Raw genomic sequence first — 21,961 nt, forward strand, 5'->3', positions numbered from 1 at the left:
TTCGATAAAAACTTGAGGAAAACTACTTGTTGGATTCATTGTATTGAAGTCCGCAGCTCCGGAGAATCGCCAGGAAAATAAAATAGGACAGCCCCCGTTCCATTCTCGTCTCACATGGCTACGATCACAAATGTAAGTGACACAGTTTTGCTCCGCAGTTGCAATACGCCGCTGCTCCGATTTCTCTCGTTACCGCGTAAACAGCCGAAATTGAAACGCTTTCGCCGCGAATCGTTAATTCGAATAATTAATTGACGCTTATTATTAGATGTAATAGTGCGGCTGCTCCGTGCGCATATTGGATCAATTTTCGATAATATTGGTCGTATTGGAGTATTATAATATTGGATATTAACATAATATTGAACAAACAATCTATTCCAAATCTTCCTCGAACATTTCTGCAGGATTTCTTGCACAAATACGCGAAGCGGATCGCATTGGCAATAATTATGGCATAATAATCATATCGCATTTACTAACATAATCAGTCAGTATTGAATAAGCAAATTTGAGCGCAGTTATCAAGTTTATTTTACATTTATCAAATTCTACGCGGCTTTCATAATTCAGTTGATGAAAATCATTTACATGATGAATCGTTTCCTCGATGTACCATTTCTCAATCTCTTTATTTTCGCAACGCTACAATTGAGGGATCAATGACTGATAACCTTTGCCGTCTGCGGGTGATTATAAATATCGGTTAATGTATAAACGCGGAACGTGTCGAGCGAGTGAGCGAAAAGGAAAAAAAAATAAAAATACATAAAGAGACGATCACATACATGTACGATGCGTGAAAGTAGACGCAAGAGTTGACGCCTGCGCGTTTTGCAACGTATCCGATTCCACAAACACGGTCCAAAGTTAATACCGACGAAAACATGAAAGTGGTCGCCTCTATCGAATTCGGGACAGAGGAGCTGGTCGATCGTGGCACGTTGTATTTAGATCGCGGATTTGCGCCATTTAAAGGGATCGAAGCGGAGACGACATGACTGAAACAATGGACCCGCTGGTGAGTATCGATCTCTCGACTCGTTCGCTTTGTTGAAAAAACGAGACATTTGGCGCATTTCCGAGATGTATTCCTCGTGCCAGATAAAATCCGCAAGTCTGAGGTTATATTCGCGTTGAGTGTGCGCAGCACACGCGCATGCACGTGAAGTTTTCCTTCACGCCGTTATCACGCTTTTACGGAAACGCTTGCGCGCATGCGCACGCCGGTGTTGTATATCGACTGGAAAACAATCTTGAAATAATTTTTCCTTCTTTTTTTCGGGTTGCAAACGTGCGAAAAGATTGATGATCCACTCGTAAAGCTATTTATTATAGAATGTCTTACGAGATTCCGAAGATGTCATTCATACATGTCGCTTCTCTGAACAAAATTCGAACATACAAACGGAAATGCATACGGGATTCCTATACTTTACTAATTAAACTTTGTAAAATTTAATCCATATATTTCAAGATTATGATTCTCGGCAAACTCAATTCGCAAATGTATTCATTAATACAGAGAGAGCATCGCGTTTCAAACCAATTAAAATCGCTCAAAAATTCGATCCTCCCGTACCCATCTATGCAAAATCAACAGTATTTTTTTCCAAATATGACCCGCGGCTGTAATCACTATTTCAGATATATTATATTTTTTTACGATGAGCCATGTAACTCAGAACTTATAAAACCGAATGATTCAGCATTTAGACATTGAAGTCGGAGCACGTTGACCTCCATCGGCGTGTCGCGTAACGAGTGTTGTGTGCGCTTTGTGTGTTCTCCACACATATGCATCGGACACACACGCATGTCAGTATGTGTTCGTGATGTTGGCACGCGATCTCGAGAAATAAACTCGAAGCGGCTCCTCCTGCGACGAAGCCAAAAATGGGTGTTCCGTTCAGCGCCGCTTTCCGGCACCTTGCGGGCAAGTGCGTGCGATGGCTCCGGAAAGCCACTAGAAGTGCAAACACGTTGGTGAGTTGACCAACGGAACGAAAGCCAAGACCATGTTCACCATGTTCGCTCGCTCGTTCGCTTTCCCGGCCTACGCCGATGCACTCGCGTGCACCAAACTATATCGCGATAAGCCCGCGTAGCCGCCGTTGCGACTGATGAGATCCTGGTGTTAGATTGCGTCGCCAGCGAACACGCAAACACGAAGAAGAAGAGTGACGTATCGCTGCGAGAAGTAGTAGCGCGCATGTGCGGTCGATCAGCGACCTTACGATGGCGCTTTATTCAATCGAAGAAACAGGAAACCTACGCTAAAACCGCGCTTTGCTAATGTTTCCTCCGATGTGCCGTGTTTACTTGGCAATTGAAAAGAAAATTTCTCCTCCGAGAGAGCCGGCTGTTAAAACGAAACCTAGGATAATTTTTCCGCAGCATGTGGCTTGCGTAGATTGTTTGATTCTCGCAGTATGTCCGAGTTCTTTGAAAGAAGAACGCGGTTTCTCTACTTGATTCCTTGCGCACCACATTAATCACTATCACCTGTTGCTTCTCACTTCGAGAAAGAATTTCTGCATTCCGTCACGCTCAAGGGGCTGCATGTGCGAATATCATCACATCGCTGCATTCCGATTTGATTCGAGTTCGCTCACGAAAATATTTCATAAATCATATTGGCAGTAGAAGAGCAGCGGTTGAGTTGTTATCAGTAGCTACCGCGGGATTTAAATTTAAAACGCGATAGCATCTGATTTTAATCAAAACCTACATTATTTATGCTATTTTACACAGCTATAAGCCTTATATAGTAACGTAAAGGCTTTCAGTCTGATGAAAAAAAAGGAAAATATTTGTTTCTATTCTAGATCGATGCGCTGAAGGAAGGCGGGCCGAAGGAGGAAATTGTGATGCAAGCTTTCGTCTCCCCAGCGTCACAGCAAACGCACGCAATGGAGGCAATGGCTAGCATGCATATCAGGTTTGCGTCATATTTATTTTTTATGAGACGTCGCTCGTTTAAAAGTTGCACGCGGCGAGATCAATTGTTTAATTATTGCGCCATTAGTCTTCATTCAATTCTTTGTTTCGCAGCGACTCTATCTATGGTGGCGGTCGGTACTGTTTACGGATGGACCACTACGTCACTCTCGCGACTCACATCCGGCGCCAGCGATGTTCCAGTGAAGATCACCCAGGACGAGAGTTCATGGATCGTGTCGCTGACGGTGATCGGCTCGATGATCGGTCCGTTCCTCGGAGCCGGCCTCGCTGATCGTTACGGCCGTAAGAGATCCCTCCTGCTCGCCAGCGGTTTCTTCATCGTCGGCTGGACGGTCGTGTTCTTCGCCCAGAGCGTCACGGCTCTCTACATCTCGAGGGTAATCCTGGGCATCGGCGTGGGCATGTCGTACACCGCCAATCCGATGTACGTGTCGGAAGTAGCCGACGTCAACATCAGGGGCGCCCTCGGCACTCTGATCTCCGTGAACGTGTTCACCGGTTCCTTACTGACCTGCAGCATCAGTCCCTGGGTGTCTTATCAGGTTCTAGCGGTTATACTACTGGCGGTAGCCGTTCTCTTCGTGCTGTGCTTCTCCTGGTTCCCAGAGACTCCCGCTTTCCTCGCCGCCAGGGGTCGCAGAGCAGAGGCCACCAGATCCCTAGCGTTCTTCAAGGGAATCCGCGATCGTGACGAGGCTAGAAGAGAGCTGGAGCAAGCTCTGCGCAATCTTTTCCTCGAGGACGTCTGCGACAACGGCCCGGTGACCGGTCCCGGAGCGCGAACGGAACCGGTGAAGCGTAGCTGGCTCGTCAAACTAAAGTTAATGCTGTTGCCCAGCAACGCCCGGGCCCTCGGCATCGTTCTCGGTCTTATCATGGCGCAGCAACTTAGCGGGAACTTTAGTACTATGCAGTATCTCGAGGTGCTTTTCAAGAAAATGGCCATCGGCCTCGACTCCAACATGGCTACGGTTCTCGTGCTCGCGGTCGGCCTCATCTCATCAGGATTATCGACCGCGACCGTCGAAGGCGCCGGCAGACGTCCGTTGCTGATCGCCTCCACCCTGGGCTCCTCCGTTACCCTCGCGATTCTCGCGGTATACCTTATGCTGGACGAGCGAGGCGTCGACATGTCCTCGATGAATCTCCTTCCGGTCATCGACGTGATCGCCTTTCAGGTTGCCTTTCAGATCGGACTAGGTACCCTACCCAGTGCGCTGATCGGCGAATTGTTCCCCACCGAGGTGAAGGCGTTCGCCGGCGCCATCGTGACCATTTTTGACGGAGTGCTCGGCTTCGCCGTCTCCAAGCTGTACCAAGTGATCGGCGACTCGCTGGGCGCCGACATCGTTTACTACTTCTTCGCGGCTTCGTGCTTATTCGCCTTTGTAATGGTGATGTTCGCCGTACCCGAGACCAAGGGCCGGACGTTCCGCGAAATTCAGGAACTTCTAAGAGACGGCAACAAAAAGGACATTGCCGAGAACGTTGAAAGTTCACAGAATCGAAATAACGTGGCGTGACAGAGAGAGCGATGCCGCGTTTCACGCTGGACGCGGCGTAAACTCGTTTATCCAACGTCACAGGACGTTCTTTTCGAAGCGACGAACTTTGAAACGGCGATTACTTACCCTCACTTGTATATATATACAGTACCTTTGTATACGCGGACGAGGAGCGAGTCGCTAAGGCGAAATCTTCGTCCCCCACAACTTTTCTCGCACCCGCCATCGAGAAATAAAGAACTTTTTAAACTCATTTTTGCTACACCTATACGTATATAAATCCGTGCCTACTTAGATGTATAGTGTGTTCTTCCTTCAGCCGCCAGTATTTCAAAATTATGAGATCTCGTTATGAATTTCACCGTTTATTTATTGAAACACCGCTACGGAGGAACACTATCTTTGTATATATATGCGGCTCCTCTTTCTTACTTTCTTCTCTTTTTTTGCGCGCGGAATGTTACGCGGATGGGATATTTAACGAGACGTCAGACTTCAGAGTTGTTTCTCGTGCGCATACAAGATAAAATATTTAAGTAAGGAAAATTGAGAGAGAAAGAGAGAGGAGAAAATGAAAATGAAAAGGACTGGCGAGTACAAATTTCGCATAAACACCGCATCTCTTACGCAGAAACGTAGAAATCCTAGGAGTGACAATGAAATTAAGAAGAAGAGAGAGAAAATGGCGCTTGAAGAATTATATAAAAACGTTTTGTGGTAAAATAAATGCTTCCATTGAGAGAAGCACATTTTAATGTTTTCTTTTACAGTTAATTATTGTACAAAATAATATTTTTATATGCTCTGTACTGTTTCTCTCTCTCTCTCTCTCTCTTACTTTATATCGTTGTTAGATAATTTTCTCGATACTCTTTTAAACAATACAATCAGTAAAACCAACTCGGAATAATCATACCTGCAGCATGGCTATAAGACTGATGGAAAATATATATGTCTCCAGTGTTGCGTTTATTGTTAGATGATTTTAAAATTAGCTAGATAAAGATAAAGATGAGATGAAAATATGTAAATACATCTTAGATAAGATGAAAACGATTTTGTTTTAAATATATCTATATCAAAGATAAAATTATATAGCGATTCATCTAGATAATATTATTTTTCAAACCGCTTATGTAAATACAGTTATAAGAAAATTTAAATTATTAAAAGGGATATAAAAATTATAAAAAGAGATATAAAAATATATTCACATATTTTTTTGTAAGTTTTTATAATATCGCTTACTGCTTAAGTTCTATTACTTAATAAAATACTTAATTATTTTTATGTGCTAAACTAAATTATCTAAACATTAGATAATTTAGTAAAAAAAAAAACACTTTTTTATTTAAAATGCAGGTATAGATAATACATATTTTTATTATCTAAATAAACATAAGATGACGCAAAAATTTCACCTAGATGAACATTTATATAATTTTATTTAGATAACAGCAAATATTATGTCTTGGCCATAAAAGATGTTTATAAACATGACGTAATCTTCGCGCAATGCTTTTTGTCGAATTAGTTAGAGCCTTCAAAATTTCAATTTGTGAGATCCGGTATATGGGGAATTTGCAGACAGCTCTGCTCTTTCTTTTTCTCTCTCGTACGCGACGGTAGAAGATATATAAAATGTAACAACAATAGTCGAGTTCGTGTATCCACTAAAACAAAGAATTGTTGTAGCTATCACTTTTCAAACATGTTTTCTCTACATGAACGGAAACAATGAATATATCACTCTTTTATACATGTAACATTAAAAAAAATATATTTTAATATATCAGCATTTTTTGTAATAAATCAGAGAGATCATTCCCTTTATTTTATTTTATATTTTCCTTTTATTTTATTTTAATTTCAAATTTTAATTTCATGTTTTTCACATGTAAAACTAAACTGTAAAGCTGATTAAAGATTGAAAAAAAGAATAAAGTGAAGATTGAAGGAGACGAAGAAATTGCGATAAAAGAAAGAACATAATTAAATTGCAAAAAAGGAGCAGCGAAATAAAATGACAATATTCTTAAAAAGCAAGAAAAGCTTACGTTATACGACGTCCTTTCTGAATTTTTATTTTCTTTTATATGCGTCAATGAAGCTGTAGAAACACGCTAGGTTTGACACGATAGACATTTCAATTTATTTCCCCGTATTCCACACAGCTGCCGCGCATTGTTTTGAGGTCGTGATATGTACTGTTCATTCATTCATTAAATAGAAAATTGAAAAGACCATGTGTTGTAAAAATAATTATACGAAAAAAAAAAATTTTTTTTTAATTATTATCTAGTGACTTCATAGTTTTATATCATTAATTATAAGAAAACTTGAAGTAAAAAAAAAACAGAAAAAGAAGCATCACCTGTATGATAGAATTAAGCTATACATGACGAGACAAGTATATAGCAAAGCGTATATTTGAGAAAAGACTTACTTCCACAAATTAGAGAGAATAATTTCTTTCATTTCTCCCGCGCTCTCAGAAGAGAAACAATGACAAAGAATCATAAATGTAGACGCGAAATCGTTCGATAGAGAGCCGGAAGACTTCGCGCCCACTTTCCGTATTGCAAAGAGAGTCTGTATAAATCGAGATAACGCAATTGTTGCAGCCAGTGCTCTTACGATGATGGCATGTAGAAGGACGACTTCATCTTAAAATGGACCGTATCTAGATTGATTTAATGTGGAAGAGTGTATTATTAAATTTCAATTTTTGCAATATCTCTCGAACGTAGACGTCTCGATCGCAAATCAATTCATCAATAAAATAATGAGTTTCGATTTTAATAAAAATTAATGAGTAAGAAATAAATTATCGAACAGATTTATAAGTTTTGTACATTTTTTTATTTATTGAAATCTCCATCTCTGTTAGTTTTTATTTTTCGAGTATTATTTTCATTCTTTTATTTATTCGTCAATTTTTTCTCCTTCAATCTTCAATTCCATCTTTCGCGTAAAAGCACAGTTTTCTGCAAGTTAGCGTTACTATCTTAACAAATAAATAAATAAATATATTTATATGCATGTATTTAATTATGCATATTAATATAATTGAGTATAATTCTTTTGTCAAGATAGTAATCATATACAACATGTGTACGTGCATCAAAAAGCTATATCCTTTCACCCCCCAAAAAAATGGAATCGGAGAAGAAAGAAACGGAGCGAATAAGTATGTAGATATGTATATACGTACGTGTACTCATATATGTGTTAAACCAATTAATTAATGACCCTACGAACACATCAAAGACCGCATTGTATCGTCTATCAATGCGCCTGTTGTTCCCGAGGAAACAATGAAGAGGGTTTGGAAAACTAGTCCGGTCTCCGGTGCTTTTTCGCCGACTTTGGGACGATTTATGCATTCGATCGCGGCGGCAACGGATTAGAGTGAATTAACGGGTCCCGGAACGTCGTTGAAACTTGCAAACACCTCCGGGGGCTACGATCGCGCCGGACGTTCGCGATTTTTTCCCTCCCTCGTTCTTGGTCCCTTTTTCCGGCTCCGTTCGCTTTGTTCGACCCGTAGTTGCGAGTCTGCGGAGAGCTGTAGTTTTATTTCCGCAGCCCCGTCGTCGTGTGCACAGCGAGCTACATCCGTGCAACGATGCGGCATGGCGATATTCGCCGGACGAGGAGAATACGGCAACACGCTGCGAACGAGCTTGTAAAACGATCCGGATATTCTCCGCATGAACCAGATGTAATCCGCAGAACGGCGTGGCCTATGTCGTTTCCGAATTTATACCCGCCGAATTTTTTCGTAAACAATACCGCGCGCGGTTGAGCATTCAGCAAAAGTATGAAATATGTATGATATTATAGGAAAAAAATATAAAAATGTATTTGCGGATGAACGATACGTGCAGGAATCAGAAGCGCGCGCGAATGTAAAAAAAAGCTCGGAAATATCGCGTCGCTGACGTGAGCCACTTTACATTCGCTCTATAATTAACTTTCGATCCCTTTATATCGTAATCGCGCGATTATTGTGTATATATTGAAGAACTAAAATCATAACTAATTTTATTTCGATACTCATCGCGGCATCGATATATATACCGTCCCAAGTTATTGTTCTCTCCAACCATTGCCCTCTCTCGGATGTGGTTCATTTCGCTACGTGATCCAGAAATTCCAGACGCCGGTTATTGCGACGCCATATGACGCGTATACGTTGGATAAAGCTTCATAAAAGTAAATTGCGGATATTTTCTGGCCGACTAATTCGATTGTGCGTCGAGGGGATCGCGTAATTCAATTTATCCGCCACTGGAGATGTGATCGATGTGTTATCGAATAAAGATGAAAAATAAAGCGAATTGTCGGATGAGAGTCTCTCTCACTTTACCTCAGCTCGATTTCAGAAAGTTCATATTGCGCGTTATCCTTCTTCGCTGTTCTTGCGTATCGCTTCTCATCCTGATACGCAAGCTCGCGAAAGAAGGTAAAGCGACGGAAGGAAAGCTCGCTCTCGCGCAGATGTTCGCGAGAACGAAACGTTTCTTCTAAACCATATCACAGAAATGTAGCTCCTCGCGACATTCGTTGCCCTTTCTCCTCGTTATTTTTCTTTTCGTTGAACTCAACGACATAAATCTTCCCACAACGGGATTCATTTCTCTCTCTAGACCCCTTCTCGCTTTCAGCCATTCAACAAGCTCGCGAGCTTGGTTAAGCATTGGCATTGCATTCCAGACTCGTGGCATTAACTAAACACACGGCGGAATTATATTGAATCATTGATGGAGGTGCGAGAAAGGAGAAGTTGTGGGAAGATTCTCTACCGAACTGCATAAAAGGGAATATCGTACATATTGTATTGCGCTTTTTATCAAAAAGATCTGTTGGAAATAGCTCGTTGTGAATATTGACGGAACATGCAGACGGAATATGGAGAAAATGGAAAAGCACGCGTAAAGGCAAATAACCGCACAAATGGCAGTAAAATATAGGTAAATATTGCCAATTGTACAAGTAGTTATGTGTATTTACACGCTTTGTGACTCTTCCGGTTCCAAGTAAGCTTTGATATCAATCAAATGTAAAAATTGCAAATTCACGGTAATTAATGCACGCGGAAAGTATATATGTATTTTGAGTGTGTGATAATTTTTTATCTTGAGAAATTAAATTATACAGACGTAAGTGAAAGAAATAATTTTTAATTAACACGAGAAAACAATTAATCACGACCACAGAGAGAATAATTAAATTTCATCGAATCGAAATACATTTTATCCGTAACAATTTATCGAATCGTTCTCGCTTGTCTCTTAAGATCATTTATAACTGTATAGAGTCCTAGCTTTGTTCGTTTGTCCACATCTTTTATCAGTCACTCGTGTCCCACTCCTATTTTCGTCCGTAAAAAGAGATATACCTTTTGTAAATATCAACTGATTTTATCAGCGAGTGTCTATTTGACCCTTAGGACGTATGTGAGAAAACGAAAACCAATATATATATATATATATATATATATATATATATATCGATAACAGGATATGTCACTATGAACAAGCAGTGCTCCGTCGACCAAATAACGATATCCTATGTTTCTATCTGATCGTAATTTCCGGTATATTCTTCTCGTCGTTCTCCTTTATTTTGACGACGTCAGAACATTTATATTATCACCGTCGCGATGAAAAAACGTGACTAGAATTTGCTAGAATAAGTGACTTACTTGCAACGTTCGAAATAATCTAATAATGTTTGCTAAATTAATTTACTATTTTCTTTTCACCGGCTTTTAAAAATTTATATATGTTTATTACATATATATTATATACTATATACACATATATATATTATGTAGTTGGAGATTAATAAAAGAGATACCATTGTGCACCATTCAATCCTTCAAAGAGTTTAGCTCCTCCCTTCGATATTCCATTATTTCTTCGTTAGCTTCACCCTTGGATTTTTATAATGGCTTCCCATTATGCGCGCTACAATATCGATACAACTTTATATCGAAGCAATATCGCTTCTAGACTCCCGTCCGGTTAGATCGAAGGCACGCACGTTTCTCGACACGCGAAGCAATCGAGCAACGTCTTTATGAGAAGACTCGGGATATATCGCCGCGATATTGCCTGAAATCAAGGCTCGAATAAAAAAAGAAAAAAAATATTCAGCAAAAGTATAGAGGGGATTTAATATCCAATCCTCGCGATTGATCCTTTTTGCACATTCAATATCATTTCGTTCAATTCGTTCGATTAGGAGCATCGAGTTCCGAACGAAACACGCATGGCAAACACAGAGGTAGGAGATGGTCCTCTGGTACATTCGCGGCTCTTTGTCTCTGATATTGAGCATAAACCCTAACCGCGACTGCGGCCTTTGATATCCAAATCCTGCCGCTTCTAGGCTAATAACGATTTCCGCCTCCGCGGTTATCCACTCTCGTCCTCGACCCCTCCGATGCCTGAACAACCATCCACATCCACCCACGTTTCCTCCTCCTCCTCTTCTCGTCCTTCACCTGTATATACCTCTATTGTAATTTCCGCCACTCTCCGTCTCTCGCCCTTTATTCTCCGTTCGCTCGAACGGTTTCCTCCAAATAACTCCACCGCTATTCGCACCAGCGAGACGGTATCAGCAGGACGATTTCTATCATTGCCGGGAGGTTTTCTTCTCTTCCCCTTTTCCTTAGTCTCTCGAACGAATCTCCGGATATCGAATTCTTACGCGCCGACGCCTGCACAGTAATGAATAAAGCATCATCATCGCATCGGCGACTGCGACAACGATGGCGATCCTCGAGTGAGGAGTGCATTGTTGCGTCGCCAAGTCGTTTCGCAAGATATTTTCTAAGGAGCTTTCCCCCGGTTTTATACAGGGTATCAGGTTTTATGACAGGGGACCAATGATTAAGGGCGGATTCTCTGGCCAATTTGGAGACGATTTTTCCTTAGCAAAAATGTTGAGAAGTCAATAATTTTCGAGTTATAAACGATTGAAAAAAATGGGTTTTTTGAAAACTAAACGTTTTGGAGTTAAAAGTCTAACATAATTACATTCTTCAGTTAATTTCAGGTAGAGTTTACTATAATAAAATTTTAATTCGAGGCTTAGTTATAAAGATACATAATGACAAATATTGGAAAGTTGTAAAAAATGATGACCTTTTTCGACATTTTCGCTGAGGAAAAATCGTTCCCAAATTGACCAAAGAATCCATTTGTAAGGCGGAGATCGTTGGTCCTTTAGTTACCGGACACCCTGTATATTCAGGAAACGTGTTCACTCGCGTGAGCGATATTGCCCGCGACGTTTTCCATGCACTTATATTCCGCTCTTCATACTGTAAAGATGGAAATACACTTTAACGTATTATTCAGGGGCGCGTATATGCTCCTTTTATGTTTGCGCGAATATATATAATTCGGGCGATCAATTCACGGATCCGTATCGCGGATGAAACGCAAATTGCTCCTGGGATGCGATCAACAAATTTGCAACCAAGAATACCGTATTCGAGAAAAATAATCGTACTTCTGACAAATAATTAATTTAAGTCAATATAATTGAATTAATTAAATAAATCATTAAATAAATTGAAAATAAATCATTAAATAAATTAAATGAATTAAATAAATAATGAAACAAATTGTTATCCAAAAATAATTATGAAATAAATTTGTTCCTTTTTTTTTCTTTTATTTTATTAAAGAATCTTGTCACAATATCTCATTGAAAAAAAGCTCTGGCCATGATTTCCTACACAAATGTTATTGAGCGATCGAGATTCTATGTGCAGCGCGTATTTATATGACGCAATTTTACATGAGATTAATTTTGCATAAAACTATAATTAAATATCTTATACGCGTGTGCAAGGTAATAATAAATAACGCGATAAAACACGGTCGTAACTCGCTCGAAGCTCGCGCTTTCTGCGTGCCCGACTTAACCACTACATGAATACTGCAAACTGCAAATAAGGACAGTGAGATCTCTGAAATTATCCTGCATCATCAACAAATTATGCAACGCACAACAACACTTGAAACATATAATATTTAAAAGAAGATTAGTCTTTTTGCACGTTTCTATTGTGTAAATCTCACGCGTATTCTCTTCTACTATATAATATATAATTACCTTTGCTTCTATTAATCCTGCTACCTCTAACAGTTGTATTTAGTTCATAATCCAAGTTATAAGCAGCAAAGCGAAACTTTATTTCTGGGATAATATTAATATAAAAATCAATTTCTATACATAATATATGTAGTATACCTCTCTTGAACAAATAAATACTCGGGATAATTTATCACTTTGTATGCTAATAAAATTGTAAATTGATGTGTAAGCCAAGAATCTTGTACTTTTCGCCAGGTGGTTCGTGGTTCACCATACGAGCCCTTCAATCCTATCCGCGGTACGTGCTGATGGATTGAATTAACTGCGAACACGATACGCTGTCGTGGCGATAAATTATTATTTAACGCACGTGTGTATAGAGCGAGGCCAGAGTGAGATAAATTCGAGCGCGCGCGGTATAAATCACTTTCTATTATTTATCCGATATATCGCTAATTGCAAAACACACAGAGGTATAATGGTACTAAAAAAAATTGCGATACATCCGAACCGGGGCATTCCATGAACCAAAATTTAACGAGCATCAAAACCAAAAAAGATTACATATCGGATTACAACACACCACTGCCCCGCTTTATATATTCATTAATTCCGCTGACGTCACTAAACGAATCAATACCGGTCTATATATATATATATATATATGTGTAAATAAATGGAATTATATTTTTCTAGAATTAATAACATTAGACTAACTTTGATCTTCTTTATTACAGCCAATTAATTTTGTTACCTCTACTGTTTTATTGACCGATTCGAATCGAGGGATCACGAGCGACAGTGCTCGAGTTTTAAGGTGGAGGATCAACCGAAGATTATTCGCGTAATCCGTGCCATTATACCGGCGGTTTGTTTCGACCAAGAGAGTATAGAATTTCCGGAAGGAGAACTCGTTAAAATAGTTATACTTTCTTGTACGTAGCAAAGATAACGATGCACACGCAGAGAATGACCCTTCCGCCTCGCAACGAGGTCAGGGCTCAGGGGAATGTTGGTTGGTGGTAAAAAAAAAAATAAATAAATGAATGCAAGAGAAAAATATAGATCCGAAAATCGCTGAATCGGGAATCGAACCCGAGACCTTTCGCTTGCCGGGCGACTGCTCTTCCAGCTGAGCTATTCAGATCCTTTCGATTCTATACTTTTCTCTGTTATATATATTAATGTTGGTAAACAAACGCATTTTTAAGCCAGCGTGTATCAATATAAGAGTTTTAACAAGGCTCCGTAATATAAATATAAATTTAACGTATAAGACGGGCAACAAGAGCCAAATCGCGGATGACAATGCGTTATCCTAACGAAACTAAATAATTTTCCGTTAGAATTAAATACCGGTGCACAAGGCACCAAATTTTACTTGGACACGGCCAAGATTTTAAAATATGAAATAATCTCATATTTGAGATTTAATTTCAATACCCCCTTTAACCCCCCCCCCCCCACGGAAAATAAATAAATGAATGCAAGAGAATCTGAATAGCTCAGCTGGAAGAGCAGTCGCCCGGCAAGCGAAAGGTCTCGGGTTCGATTCCCGATTCAGCGATTTTCGGATCTATATTTTTCTCTTGCATTCATTTATTTATTTTCCGTGGGGGGGGGGGGGTTAAAGGGGGTATTGAAATTAAATCTCAAATATGAGATTATTTCATATTTTAAAATCTTGGCCGTGTCCAAGTAAAATTTGGTGCCTTGTGCACCGGTATTTAATTCTAACGGAAAATTATTTAGTTTCGTTAGGATAACGCATTGTCATCCGCGATTTGGCTCTTGTTGCCCGTCTTATACGTTAAATTTATATTTATATTACGGAGCCTTGTTAAAACTCTTATATTGATACACGCTGGCTTAAAAATGCGTTTGTTTACCAACATTAATATATATAACAGAGAAAAGTATAGAATCGAAAGGATCTGAATAGCTCAGCTGGAAGAGCAGTCGCCCGGCAAGCGAAAGGTCTCGGGTTCGATTCCCGATTCAGCGATTTTCGGATCTATATTTTTCTCTTGCATTCATTTATTTATTTTCCGTGGGGGGGGGGGTTAAAGGGGGTATTGAAATTAAATCTCAAATATGAGATTATTTCATATTTTAAAATCTTGGCCGTGTCCAAGTAAAATTTGGTGCCTTGTGCACCGGTATTTAATTCTAACGGAAAATTATTTAGTTTCGTTAGGATAACGCATTGTCATCCGCGATTTGGCTCTTGTTGCCCGTCTTATACGTTAAATTTATATTTATATTACGGAGCCTTGTTAAAACTCTTATATTGATACACGCTGGCTTAAAAATGCGTTTGTTTACCAACATTAATATATATAACAGAGAAAAGTATAGAATCGAAAGGATCTGAATAGCTCAGCTGGAAGAGCAGTCGCCCGGCAAGCGAAAGGTCTCGGGTTCGATTCCCGATTCAGCGATTTTCGGATCTATATTTTTCTCTTGCATTCATTTATTTATTTTCCGTGGGGGGGGGGGGGTTAAAGGGGGTATTGAAATTAAATCTCAAATATTAGATTATTTCATATTTTAAAATCTTGGCCGTGTCCAAGTAAAATTTGGTGCCTTGTGCACCGGTATTTAATTCTAACGGAAAATTATTTAGTTTCGTTAGGATAACGCATTGTCATCCGCGATTTGGCTCTTGTTGCCCGTCTTATACGTTAAATTTATATTTATATTACGGAGCCTTGTTAAAACTCTTATATTGATACACGCTGGCTTAAAAATGCGTTTGTTTACCAACATTAATATATATAACAGAGAAAAGTATAGAATCGAAAGGATCTGAATAGCTCAGCTGGAAGAGCAGTCGCCCGGCAAGCGAAAGGTCTCGGGTTCGATTCCCGATTCAGCGATTTTCGGATCTATATTTTTCTCTTGCATTCATTTATTTATTTTCCGTGGGGGGGGGGGGGTTAAAGGGGGTATTGAAATTAAATCTCAAATATGAGATTATTTCATATTTTAAAATCTTGGCCGTGTCCAAGTAAAATTTGGTGCCTTGTGCACCGGTATTTAATTCTAACGGAAAATTATTTAGTTTCGTTAGGATAACGCATTGTCATCCGCGATTTGGCTCTTGTTGCCCGTCTTATACGTTAAATTTATATTTATATTACGGAGCCTTGTTAAAACTCTTATATTGATACACGCTGGCTTAAAAATGCGTTTGTTTACCAACATTAATATATATAACAGAGAAAAGTATAGAATCGAAAGGATCTGAATAGCTCAGCTGGAAGAGCAGTCGCCCGGCAAGCGAAAGGTCTCGGGTTCGATTCCCGATTCAGCGATTTTCGGATCTATATTTTTCTCTTGCATTCATTTATTTATTTTCCGTGGGGGGGGGGGGGGTTAAAGGGGGTATTGAAATTAAATCTCAAATATGAGATTATTTCATATTTTAAAATCTTGGCCGTGTCCAAGTAAAATTTGGTGCCTTGTGCACCGGTATTTAATTCTAACGGAAAATTATTTAGTTTCGTTAGGATAACGCATTGTCATCCGCGATTTGGCTCTTGTTGCCCGTCTTATACGTTAAATTTATATTTATATTACGGAGCCTTGTTAAAACTCTTATATTGATACACGCTGGCTTAAAAATGCGTTTGTTTACCAACATTAATATATATAACAGAGAAAAGTATAGAATCGAAAGGATCTGAATAGCTCAGCTGGAAGAGCAGTCGCCCGGCAAGCGAAAGGTCTCGGGTTCGATTCCCGATTCAGCGATTTTCGGATCTATATTTTTCTCTTGCATTCATTTATTTATTTTCCGTGGGGGGGGGGGGGTTAAAGGGGGTATTGAAATTAAATCTCAAATATGAGATTATTTCATATTTTAAAATCTTGGCCGTGTCCAAGTAAAATTTGGTGCCTTGTGCACCGGTATTTAATTCTAACGGAAAATTATTTAGTTTCGTTAGGATAACGCATTGTCATCCGCGATTTGGCTCTTGTTGCCCGTCTTATACGTTAAATTTATATTTATATTACGGAGCCTTGTTAAAACTCTTATAATAAAATTTTAATTTGAGGCTTAGTTATAAAGATACATAATGACAAATATTGGAAAGTTGTAAAAAATGATGACCTTTTTCGACATTTTCGCTGAGGAAAAATCGTTCCCAAATTGACCAAAGAATCCATTTGTAATCGTTGGTCCTTTAGTTACCGAACACCCTGTATATCCCGGAAACTCGCGCGTGTTCACTCGCGTGAGCGATATTGCCCGCGACGTTTTCCATGCACTTATATTCCGCTCTTCATACTGTAAAGATGGAAATACACTTTAACGTATTATTCAGGGGCGCGTATATGCCCCTTTTATGTTTGCGCGAATATATATAATTCGGGCGATCAATTCACGGATCCGTATCGCGGATGAAACGCAAATTGCTCCTGGGATGCGATCAACAAATTTGCAACCAAGAATACCGTATTCGAGAAAAATAATCGTACTTCTGACAAATAATTAATTTAAGTCAATATAATGGAATTAATTAAATAAATCATTAAATAAATTAAATAAATTAAATAAATAATGAAACAAATTGTTATCCAAAAATAATTATTATTAAATAATTATGAAATAAATTTGTTCCTTTTTTTTTCTTTTATTTTATTAAAGAATCTTGTCACAATATCTCATTGAAAAAAAGCTCTGGCCATAATTTCCTACACAAATGTTATTGAGCGATCGAGATTCTATGTGCAGCGCGTATTTATATGACGCAATTTTACATGAGATTAATTTTGCATAAAACTATAATTAAATATCTTATACGCGTGTGCAAGGTAATAATAAATAACGCGATAAAACACGGTCGTAACTCGCTCGAAGCTCGCGCTTTCTGCGTGCCCGACTTAACCACTACATGAATACTGCAAACTGCAAATAAGGACAGTGAGATCTCTGAAATTATCCTGCATCATCAACAAATTATGCAACGCACAACAACACTTGAAACATATAATATTTAAAAGAAGATTAGTCTTTTTGCACGTTTCTATTGTGTAAATCTCACGCGTATTCTCTTCTACTATAATATATAATTACCTTTGCTTCTATTAATCCTGCTACCTCTAACAGTTGTATTTAGATCATAATCCAAGTTATAAGCAGCAAAGCGAAACTTTATTTCTGGGATAATATTAATATAAAAATCAATTTCTATACATAATATATGTAGTATACCTCTCTTGAACAAATAAATACTCGGGATAATTTATCACTTTGTATGCTAATAAAATTGTAAATTGATGTGTAAGCCAAGAATCTTGTACTTTTCGCCAGGTGGTTCGTGGTTCACCATACGAGCCCTTCAATCCTATCCGCGGTACGTGCTGATGGATTGAATTAACTGCGAACACGATACGCTGTCGTGGCGATAAATTATTATTTAACGCACGTGTGTATAGAGCGAGGCCAGAGTGAGATAAATTCGAGCGCGCGCGGTATAAATCACTTTCTATTATTTATCCGATATATCGCTAATTGCAAAACACACAGAAGTATAATGGTACTAAAAAAAATTGCGATACATCCGAACCGGGGCATTCCATGAACCAAAATTTAACGAGCATCAAAACCAAAAAAGATTACATATCGGATTACAACACACCACTGCCCCGCTTTATATATTCATTAATTCCGCTGACGTCACTAAACGAATCAATACCGGTCTATATATATATATATATATATATATATATATATATATGTGTAAATAAATGGAATTATATTTTTCTAGAATTAATAACATTAGACTAACTTTGATCTTCTTTATTACAGCCAATTAATTTTGTTACCTCTACTGTTTTATTGACCGATTCGAATCGAGGGATCACGAGCGACAGTGCTCGAGTTTTAAGGTGGAGGATCAACCGAAGATTATTCGCGTAATCCGTGCCATTATACCGGCGGTTTGTTTCGACCAAGAGAGTATAGAATTTCCGGAAGGAGAACTCGTTAAAATAGTTATACTTTCTTGTACGTAGCAAAGATAACGATGCACACGCAGAGAATGACCCTTCCGTCTCGCAACGAGGTCAGGGCTCAGGGGAATGTTGGTTGGTGGTAAAAAAAAAAAGAAAAAGGAGAGAGAAAGAGAGAAAAAAGAAAAAAAAGGAATAGTCTTGGAAAGAGGAAGGGATCGAGTTTCCTTGCATGGAAATCAACGCTGACCGAAGAGACGGCCGACTTTTCGCCCGATTCCATTCTCCCAGTTTTCATTCTCGTCCATTTCCCGCGTTCGTATTCTGCGCCACGGTATTTCCTTTTATCATTTAATTAAACAACCAGTTACACAAAGTATCCGAAGTTCGAATGCGACGATGGAGAGAATGCATTCTGCGAGAATTCGCTCTGTTCCTCAGCTACATCTCTTTTGTGCGCTATCTTTGTTCGTTAAAACGTACGCGGAGGACTATCTTTTTGCGAGATAACGCTCGTCGTTGTCGCAACGACATTCATTAAAGCGCAATTGATGAGTCGTTTAAGAGCAACCGTAAAGCGTAATGTTTGTTAACGAGGCACCGCGATATCTTTTTTTACGCGCGACTTAGAAAAAAAGTTCATATTATAGGAAAAGATGCGGAGGAGAAGAGTGTTCCTCTTCGATTCTGATTAACTTCAATTAGACCACGCGCAATTATATATCTCAACATTAATTTGATCAAATGGATGAAATGAAATTAAAGACGGAGAAAGATAAATTTGCGTTTGTAATTATTCGGCGTCTCGCTGCTTCCTTTCTCTTATTATTCCCGATGCTAGTTATTTTGATCTTATAATTGAGATCTAAAGAAGCGGAAGAAGATAAAATCGAGGAAAGAAAGAATCGATTGTAGTATGTGAAGAATTTGTGCGATGTCAGACGCACGTCGTGACTTATAGGGGGGTTTAAAAAATGGCCAGGATCTTTATTTCATATCTTCAAGCACGTTTCGGCGATGAAATTCGCGCGGAAAACGGTTTGTGTTAATCTAAGATAAAATTACAAAAAAAGGTAAGAATCTTCTCTCGACCGTACTGGCAAATGTTATTTATTCAATCACAACGTTTCGACTCTTCTTTGAGTCTTTATCAAGTGATTTGTAAAAATAAAAATAAAATTATAATTTTAAGATGTCAAGAACGAATATAGTGTCGGTTTGATAACATTTATGTTCGTTCTTGACATCTTAAAATTATAATTTTATTTTTAATTTTTACAAATCACTTGATAAGGACTCAAAGAAGGGTCGAAACGTTGTGATTGAATAAATAATATTTGCCAGTACGGTCGAGAGAAGATTCTCACCTTTTTTTAAATTCTGTCTGGCGATTCTCAAATATCTACGTTTTTATAAAATTACAACTTTCGAGTGTATATATTTCGCTTAGCTTTCTTCCTTTAGTTTCGGATAAAAATGCAGTTAGATGTTAGATGGAAAGGGGAAAAGGGGCAAGAATTAAAATAACTGTAGTAAATTAGTCACTTATAATTTTCTTTTCGAGAGAGAGCAGAATTCAACTCGTGCGAGGTTCTATTTTCAGAATTTTGAGATATAATTGATAGAGTTTCTAATTTATTCATTCAAGAGTTGAAAAAATTCCCATTTCATCGATCGAATTTCTATAAATGTTAAATATTCACATAAAGACAAAATATATATTCAATTAGAAAGCGCGAATTTCATCATCAAACTGTATTTCGGTATATAAGACGAAATGTTTCCGCGCGATGTTTCACCTTCGTGGAAATGATTCTTTTTCACAAAAGTCACACTCGCAAACTTCGCGCCAACCTTCAGAATCACTTTGTAACAGGCGGCCTCGTTATTTTCCCTTCCGTGAGGTTGCAGTACTACAGTTTGCTATAGGTGCGATGGCGAGACAGAAGAGAAGACACGAGAGAGAACAGACAAACGCGCGAGGAGGCTAACAATAAGTCTAAAAAGTTTCTGGCTACGTCCGCGCACATATATGTTTCCATGTGCTTCGCAAATATCAAATGATCATCGTTATATCATTTTCGTTTGCCGCGGTCTCCTTTTCCGCACGATCAATATTGTTTTTACCCTCTCGTCTCGTTCGTTCGGTTCATATCTTTCGCCGTTTAATTGAAAAGACACGATAGGGAAATACGACAGAGAGAATTCGGATGCGGCAGGTGAGAGAAGCTTCTCTCGAATGTAAATGCAGGCGTCGACAGTGCGCGACGGAAATCGTGACAAATTAAAAGCGAGCGGAGACTGGTTAACTGAATATTCCTTCCTCGTCTGCATCGCGGGTTAATTCAGAGCGGGACACGGCGAATCGGTGTGAACAAACTTAGTTGACCCGAACTAGCCGCACTACTAGAAGTGCAAATTTGCTTGAATTGTACTAAATACGGATAGTTCTCCGTTATATCGAACTGTTATTATTAGGTGTAAATTAGAAACACGTTCTTATGAAACCTCTTCAGGGACGATTTATTGAAGTTCAAAGAAATTATTATATCTCTCTTTCAATTATATTTATGCAAATATATATATTTATAATTGTTGAAAAAACAGAAAAAATTTAAAAACACGTCAAAATCTCTGAGAAATAATGTACACATATTTAATCATATTATGCAACTTTGTTAAGGATTTTACGCACTATGTCTAAACTAAATTACACATATGTCAAAATATCTAAAGAAGTTAATGTAGCGTGAATCGCTTGTTGTCCAGCCATTGTATTATGGACTTTGCGATACAAAATTGTTCGCTAGGAAAACTCGTACACAAACCCGCATAATATTTATTAAAATCCGCGATGCAAAAGCCTACATATGTGTGAGTCCCTTAACTTTGTTCTCTCGTAACCTGATTATGTCGTCTCATATAATTTTACCGCGTCCGTGTTCAAGCTCTCACGTATCTGATAAAGTACGATAACCCTTGAAAATGGAGCGCTCCGACTGGCCATATTCTTGCCACTTCTACTGCGCCTTACGACCGACTATGAATCATCCGCTTTTACTTTCAAACAGGTGACTTACGTAATCCATATGGCGAGCGTGAATTATGTTAATGGGAAATAAATCCACTTCCCGGCAAATTGCATCCGCGTGTAAAATATTTTAGTGTAAAAAATATTTCATTTTACGTCAGTCATAATACATATATCTCTTTTTCTATATATTTTTTATTTTCTTATTTTGTTTCTAAGCGGACATATAATTACGTGTGCGAAGCAAAATTATAATATTATTCTTTTATAATAAAATCTGAAAATGTGCAACACATACATAAAAATTATTATTGCAATGCATACATAAATATTAAATAATTAAATCTTTAACAGAGAACAAAAAAAATATAATTTTCTA

The 21,961-nt window shown here is 38.5% G+C and overlaps 1 protein-coding gene across 1 annotated transcript; it reads left to right on the forward strand.

Moving 5' to 3' along the window:
- The first annotated feature begins 1,343 nt into the window (after positions 1-1,343).
- On the forward strand, positions 1,344-7,308 carry LOC114940933 (facilitated trehalose transporter Tret1-like). Its single transcript, XM_029315742.2, is given in 4 exon segments — positions 1,344-1,986; positions 2,829-2,887; positions 2,889-2,941; positions 3,055-7,308. Coding segments are annotated over 4 exon segments (1,635 nt in total). The 5' UTR covers positions 1,344-1,896; the 3' UTR covers positions 4,488-7,308.
- The last annotated feature ends 14,653 nt before the right edge of the window (positions 7,309-21,961 follow it).

Source organism: Nylanderia fulva, unplaced genomic scaffold (assembly GCF_048542155.1).
Source record: "Nylanderia fulva isolate GAGA-0341 unplaced genomic scaffold, ASM4854215v1 Scaffold45, whole genome shotgun sequence".
Lineage (NCBI taxonomy): Eukaryota > Metazoa > Arthropoda > Insecta > Hymenoptera > Formicidae > Nylanderia > Nylanderia fulva.